Here is a 6,983-nt window from a genome sequence, read left to right as displayed (position 1 = left end):
TCTTTTCTGAAAGGGAAGTGGCAGCTCTGATCACCGGGGCTCACACGAGCAAAACACAACTGCGTACACAAATTTGAATAAAATCAATTTTCCCTTATCCTTCGGGCTCCTATTTGTGACCACCTAGAGGGGTGGAATAGGGAGGGTGGGAGGGAGGGAGACGCACGAGGGAAGAGATCTGGCAACATATGTATACGTATAACTGATTCACTTTGTTATAAAGCAGAAACTAACACACCATTGTAAAGCAATTATACTCCAATAAAGATGTTCAAAAAAGAAAACTAAAAAAAAAAAAAATCTGTAGGGATCTTAATGACCCCCTGCACTGCCCTGGCCACTGTTCAGCTCTCCAGGGCCTTCTGTGAGCTCTTTCAAGGGAAGAACATGACCCAGAGGCCGGGAGACTGTGGATTGGTCCAGATGGATGCTTATTTGCATATTCTTCCCTGTGTAACCTCCCCGGTAGGGTTCAGAAGAAGCTTGCTTGGGTCCCAGGCAGAGAAAAGTGATTACATAGCAGAGAGGGTTTAGTGATCAAAAGTATTTAAGACGGCAAGTGTCTCCTGTGCACTCAGGAGGCCTTGAGAAGGCTGGAAGTGTGAGCGCAAAGACTCGGATTGTTGGTGTGTTTCTTTCCCTTTGACTAACAGGAATGTCTCAGTGGAGGCTCAGATTCCCCGCTGACACTTTACACAGGGCTGGACTGGGGTCCCTGTTGTTTCTGCTGCTGCTGCTTCTGGTGTCAGGGTCTTGCACCGAAACTGTCAATTTCCTCACTTACGAGGAAGAAGCCCTCGGCACCTTCATCAGTGTTCTGTCTGACCACATCCTGTTTAACTCCCAGCGCGAGGTGCCAGGCCAGTTCCGCCTGATTAAGTTCAACAGCTCGCTGATCCAGGTGCAAGAGGGCGACCGTCCTCGGAGACGCGGGCCTGGACCTCGAGCGAGTGTGTGGCCAGGCCTTCAAAGTGGTCAGCTTTTGGCGGGAGCAGTTCCGGCGGGTGCACGTGGAGGTGGAGGTGAGGGACGTCAACCACCACGAGCCACGATTTTCCCGGGCCCAGATCCCGGAGGAGGTGTCCGAGGGCGCGGCCGTGGGCACGCGCATACCCTTAGAGGTGCCGGTGGACGAGGACGTGGGCGCCAATGGGCTGCAGAGCGTGCGCCTGGCCGAGCCGCACAGCCCCTTCCGCGTGGAGCTGCAGACGCGCGCGGACGGTGCCCAGTGCGCCGACCTGGTGCTGCTGCAGGAGCTGGACCGCGAGAGCCAGGCCGCCTACAACCTGGAGCTGGTGGCCCAGGACGGAGGCCGCCCGCCGCGCTCCGCCACGGCCGCCCTTAGTGTGCGCGTGCTGGACGCGAACGACCACAGCCCGGCCTTCCCGCAGGGCGCCGTGGCCGAGGTGGAGCTGGCGGAGGACGCGCCCGTGGGCTCGCTACTTCTCGACCTGGACGCGGCGGACCCCGACGAGGGCCCCAACGGCGACGTGGTGTTCGCCTTCGGCTCCCGTACCCCGCCCGAGGCGCGCCGCCTCTTCCGCCTCGACCCGCGCTCGGGCCGCCTCACCCTGGCCGGGCCCGTGGACTACGAGCGCCAGGACACTTACGAGCTGGACGTGCGGGCGCAGGACCGCGGCCCCGGGCCCCGCGCCGCCACCTGCAAGGTCATCGTGCGCATCAGCGACGTCAATGACAACGCACCGGACATCGCCATCACCCCGCTGGCCGCCCCGGGCGCGCCTGTCGCCTCGCCCTTGGCCGCCGCCGCCGCTGCTCTCGGGGGTGCGAACGCGACCTCGTCGACCGGGCCCGGGACGCCAGAGGCCGGAGCCATCTCGCTGGTGCCAGAGGGGGCGGCACGCGAGAGCCTGGTGGCGCTGGTCAGCACCTCGGACAGGGACTCGGGAGCCAACGGGCAGGTGCGCTGCGCCCTCTATGGGCACGAGCACTTCCGGCTGCAGCCGGCCTACGCGGGCAGCTACCTGGTGGTGACCGCGGGGTCGCTGGACCGCGAGCGCATCGCCGAGTACAACCTGACGCTGGTGGCCGAGGACCGCGGCGCGCCCCCGCTGCGCACCGTACGGCCCTACCTGGTGCGGGTGAGAGACGAGAACGACAACGAGCCGCTCTTCACGCGGCCGGTCTACGAGGTGTCGGTGCGTGAGAACAACCCGCCCGGGGCCTACTTGGCCACGGTGGCCGCCAGGACACCGACCTGGGCCGCAACGGCCAGGTTGCCTACCGGCTGCTGGAGGCTCCGTGTCCACCTACGTCTCATTGGACCCCGTCACTGGGGAGCTGCACGCACGACAGTGCTTTGACCGCGAGGAACTGGCTGAGCTGCGGCTGGGGCTGGAGGCGCTCGACGGCGGCTCTCCGCCGCTCCGGGGCCGGGCCGTGGTGCGGCTGCATGTGGAGGACCAGAACGACCACGAGCCTCGGCTGGTGACCCCGCCACTCGTCAGTGACTCAGGCCAGGCCCCTCTGCCCCGGGACGCGCCCCTGGGCTACCTGCTGACCCGACTGCAGGCTAGGGACGCGGACCAAGACCTCAACGCGGAGCTGACTTACATCCTGCTCCGCAGCGACTGCGGTCCCGGGGCGCTAGCGCTACACCCGGCCACGGGTGAGCTGCCCCTGCAGTGCCGCCTGTCCCCGCAGCCCGCCGACCCGCTGACGGCGGCCGTCGTGGTGCTGGACGGAGGCCGGCCGGCCCGGTAAGTGCACGGCCACCTTGCTCCTCGCGCCCGCGCACTCGGCGCCACCTGGCGGAGAGGTGGTGCTGGTGCCACGGCCGTCTCCGCCGGCAAACCCGGAATGGGAGGGACCCGCGCGACGGCGCACAGCGCATGGAGCAGGGCGGCACCCTGACCTCTCCGTGGTTGGGGTCTCGGTTTTGACCAGCGGCTGCGGCCTTCCGCTGGTGGCCATCGTCACCGTGACTTGTTCCTGCTCAGGCAAGGCTACGACGCGGAGGAAGAGGCTTTGTGAGCACAGACAGAGCAGGTGCCATGCGAGCAGTGGCCAAGCTTGCCCATGTTGCAGCACATCAGGGCCTGATCCTGGGAGCTTCGACCCAAGGTTCTTCGTGGAGACACCCCGTTTTCCATTTCCTCAGAGGGGCAGGAGAACGAGTCTGCCGAGACTTCCCAGTCCGGGAACGGTGCGGTGTCCTTATGCCCCTCACCTCGGAAGAGGAGCGGGAACCCCTGGGCCCAGGTAGCGCACCCCCAGCTCTCTTAGTGTCCTCGTTAACATTTAGTAAATTTTCACGCTAGGAGCTTTATGAAAATTCAGTGCCTGATCAGGTTTGGGACTTCAATGGCTAATTTTTCGGGACTTGTTTATTTTTTATTTGAGAGGAAAAATTATTCACAGATGAGGGCAGGAGGAGGCCTGATGGTCATGTGTTCATGGAGGCCCATGTCTATTCCTGCTGTTTCGGCCCCTGGTAACTTACTTATGGGTCCAGCTCGAATCCCTTTCCGTCAGCCCTGTCCCCATCCATCCTTAGAATTACACTTTCCAGCAAAGTCCTTTTCGTGGTAGATATAATCCTAATTAAAAATAAATTGCATGCTGTATAGAACTTGAAATGGAAAAGATAATCCTATTACATATGAGAATATATCCCGATTTTCTTTCCCGCTAAACTGTGGGAGATATCGGATCAGGCTGAGCCCCGCCATTGTCGCTGCTTCGAAAACTTTCCTGGAGCCCTAATCCGTCACGTGACGCCCGTGTCAATCTCGGGGTCTGCACGCGAGTTTCACAATGCGGGCATTAGGCTCGGTAACAGAAACCCAGCTTTGCGGAGCCCGCAACATTTGCATGGCGAGGAAACGCCGGCCATTGTGGGGCCGTGTTTGTTCTCAGGATTGCGAGACAGTTGCCGGCGAAGTTGCTAAAACCCAAAGAAAGGGGCTCCTTTGAGCCAACCCGGGCCTTTGGTATGATAACAAGTCGATTTGAGCGGCTTTGTGGCGCCCGGATCAGCGCCGGGGGAGGGCGAGCGGCGATCCCTTCCCCCTCCGCCTCCGGCCCCGCCTCCTCGGACAACTGGCTTCCCGAGGGAGTTGCTGTAGGCGCTAGTGCGCTATTTTAAATCGTATTTCCATAATCTGGAGGCTGCAGGCCCGGAGCTCTTTCTGCTCGCGTGCCTTCACACCGCTACGGCCGGCTCGGAAAGGCCTCCGCGCGCCAGCCGCGGCAGTTGCTCGCCGCCCTGCTCCCCGACTCCCTGCTCAGGGCTCTGCGCTCCGCGCTCCCCGGCGCCGCCGCTGTCGCGGCCACTTGGAGCGGCCGAGGAGCTGGCAGCGGATAAGATGCTTTGGGCTACTAGCCGCGCCAGACCCCTCCTCCCGCCTCTTGGCTTTTGCCTGCTCCCCCCACCTCCCCCACCGCACCACCTGCACTCCTTTGTTTAGTTCAGTCTTGAGAATGAGCACATGATGACGTGGAAGCGCTTTGAGTAAAAATATTAGGTAGTTCCCATTCTCCCGCCAAACCAAAAACCCAAATTTAAACAGCGCGCTGCTGGGCTCCAGCGGTCCAGCCCAGAACTAAGAGGCGCGGGGGCGCACTTGCGTCTCCCAGCCACTCGCGGGCGGGCTCTTCGCAAGTGTCTACTCACGGGGGCAGCTGAAGATATCCTTTCTCTGCGACTCCGGCCCCACCGCCCTCTCCGTCCTTCCTCCTGCCCTGTTCTGGGCTCGGCAGCGGCAGCACACCGACCTGAACTCTCGCGGTTACACTAGCGGCAGTGGGGAGGCCGCTGTCCGACTGCCGAGCTCGGAATCTGTCCGCGTCCGGGCTGGCCCGGCAAGGGGTTGAGGAGAGAGTGCAGGAACCTGGGAGCGCCAAAGGTCACCAGCAGGCCGGGGTGGGAGTATTACGGGCTCGGATGGAAGACGAAAAGTTCTTTCGGCTGCTCGTACTCTCGGAGAAATGTCTCTTGGGCGGGAGCAGAGAGAGCGAGCAAGCTATTAAATGGCAGTTTAGAGGGGGGAAAAGTGGAAGAGAAAGCTGGGAATTGGGCTCCCGTAGGGGGCGTCGCCCTTTCCACGTTCCAGCGCGTCCGCTGTGCCTGGCCTCTTTACTTTGAGCGTTACTGGGCCCACAAGGTGGAGGAGGCAGGGAAGGGAACCGAGAGGCAAGATCGCTCTGAGGAAGCCCCCAACTATCCACAGTCCAGCGCATCCCCCCTCCCCAGTCTCATAAGAGCTCTTATGATGTTTAGGCTGCATTTTTTGCCCTCTGGCAACTCCAGAGCCCCTCCGTCATCCTTCTCCACCCTCACGGCCCACCCAGCTCCCTGCTTGTTCTCCCTACTCTGGGAAGACTCCTGTAACTCTTTTGAAAAGACCCCAGACACATCCCCTCGGGTTTGAGGGAAAGGAAAACACAGAGTGTTGACAGCAGAACTATAATCAGAATTCAGAAGAACATTTGCTAAATGCAGTCTGCTTATCAAATCCATCACCTTAAAATTAAAAAAAAAAAAAAACCTCCCTGTGGGTGACTTTTTTTTTTTAACCTCTCCTTCGTGTGTATTTGCATAGCCTGCTCAATAAATCTCTTCAATAAGAATCAGTAAGAATCTGTCTTGCTCGGGTTTGGAGCCCCATCTCCCTGGTCTTCAGGGATGCTAGGGGGAGGGAGAAATACCTGTGCGGGCAGCGCAACGCCTGACCAGCCGGGAGACCCGCCCAGCCCAGAGCTGGCAATGCCGAAGCTCCACCCTTTAGTAGGCAGATGGTTAAGTTCCCCCAGGTTCGTGCCAGGTTTCAACGTCACGCTGTGATTTTGTTCTTCTGGAACGGGATGAGTATTGCTTCCCAGAGCGGCCCTATTAGAACAGAAAGAAAATCCTCTAAACAGGCGGAACAAGGCATCAGGAGGGAAAGTTCTCTAAATGCACTTTAATACGAGCCGCGTATTGTGTGGAATTCAGCGCCCATCACCGTTTAGCCAGAGAGCTATGGTAGTGATTGGGGATGAATAGAGGAACATAATGGATACATGTGGCGTTTGCTCATTATATTCAAGTTAGCCCAACTCCGCTGTGGAAACTGTTCAACTTTCTCTCCCCTTAGCTTGTCACAGTTAAATAATACAGACATTGGGGCCTCCAATGGGATCGCCTGCCACGCCATTCTATTTCCACTACTAACGAGGGCTTCATAAGCCTTTGATACAGTCTGATCTTTGAAACCTTTCCAAATCTCCTCAAGCTTATGCTAAATCCTATTTGGAACTTTTTTCCCCCTTGTCTGCTAGCGCCCAGGGCTTAAGAAAGCCATTTGGACAATGACATGCATACTAACACGTCGCAGAGCTCTTTTCTGAAAGGGAAGTGGCAGCTCTGATCACCGGGGCTCACACGAGCAAAACACAACTGCGTACACAAATTTGAATAAAATCAATTTTCCCTTATCCTTCGGGCTCCTAAATCGAGAGGCTATTTCCAAGCGCCGTGGGAAGCTGGGAAAGAACGCTAACTGAGCCTCACCCGGCAGAGCAAGCCTGTGCAGAGGGGGCCGCGAGCGGTTTCAAAGCCTCCGAAGTGCAAAACGCAGAGAGTGAGCGCGGGGTACCGAGCCACTGGGGCGAAATCTCATATGATGGCTGTCGATTCAAGCAGCCAGCACAGGAGGGGCACGATTAACAAAACCGTCCGCTCCTTTAATGCCCGGCGACCCGTGCCAACTCCTCTACAGGCAGAGCGCCGACAGGAAAGACAAAAAGCAAAAGGAGTTAAAGAAACAAAGGAAAGATTCCCTAATTTTCATTTCTTGTTTTCCCCTCTAAGCCTTTCCACACTAAAGGGATTGTCAGAGGCTGGCGTAGGAGCTGCGTGAGGGCCAGGCCGCCATTGGCTGCCCGGTTCGGATGATTTGCATATCGGCGGCTATAAGAGCGGAGGCGGCGCGCGGCGGCGCAGCTCCAGCGAGCAAAGGGGAGGGAGAGGTGTGGGCCGT

At 58.9% G+C, this 6,983-nt stretch overlaps 1 protein-coding gene across 1 annotated transcript; it reads left to right on the top strand.

Annotated features, from left to right (window-relative positions):
• The first annotated feature begins 655 nt into the window (after window positions 1-655).
• On the top strand, window positions 656-2,724 carry LOC112065415 (protocadherin-8-like). The gene is given in 4 exon segments (XM_024125936.1): window positions 656-915; window positions 917-2,205; window positions 2,208-2,258; window positions 2,261-2,724. Coding segments are annotated over 4 exon segments (2,064 nt in total).
• Window positions 2,725-6,983: the final 4,259 nt, after the last annotated feature.

The sequence above is a fragment of the Physeter macrocephalus genome, chromosome 13, assembly GCF_002837175.3.
Source record: "Physeter macrocephalus isolate SW-GA chromosome 13, ASM283717v5, whole genome shotgun sequence".
Taxonomy (NCBI): Eukaryota; Metazoa; Chordata; class Mammalia; order Artiodactyla; family Physeteridae; genus Physeter; species Physeter macrocephalus.
The sequence above is the reverse complement of the archived record's forward strand: the minus strand, read 5'-3'. Positions and strand labels throughout refer to the sequence as shown.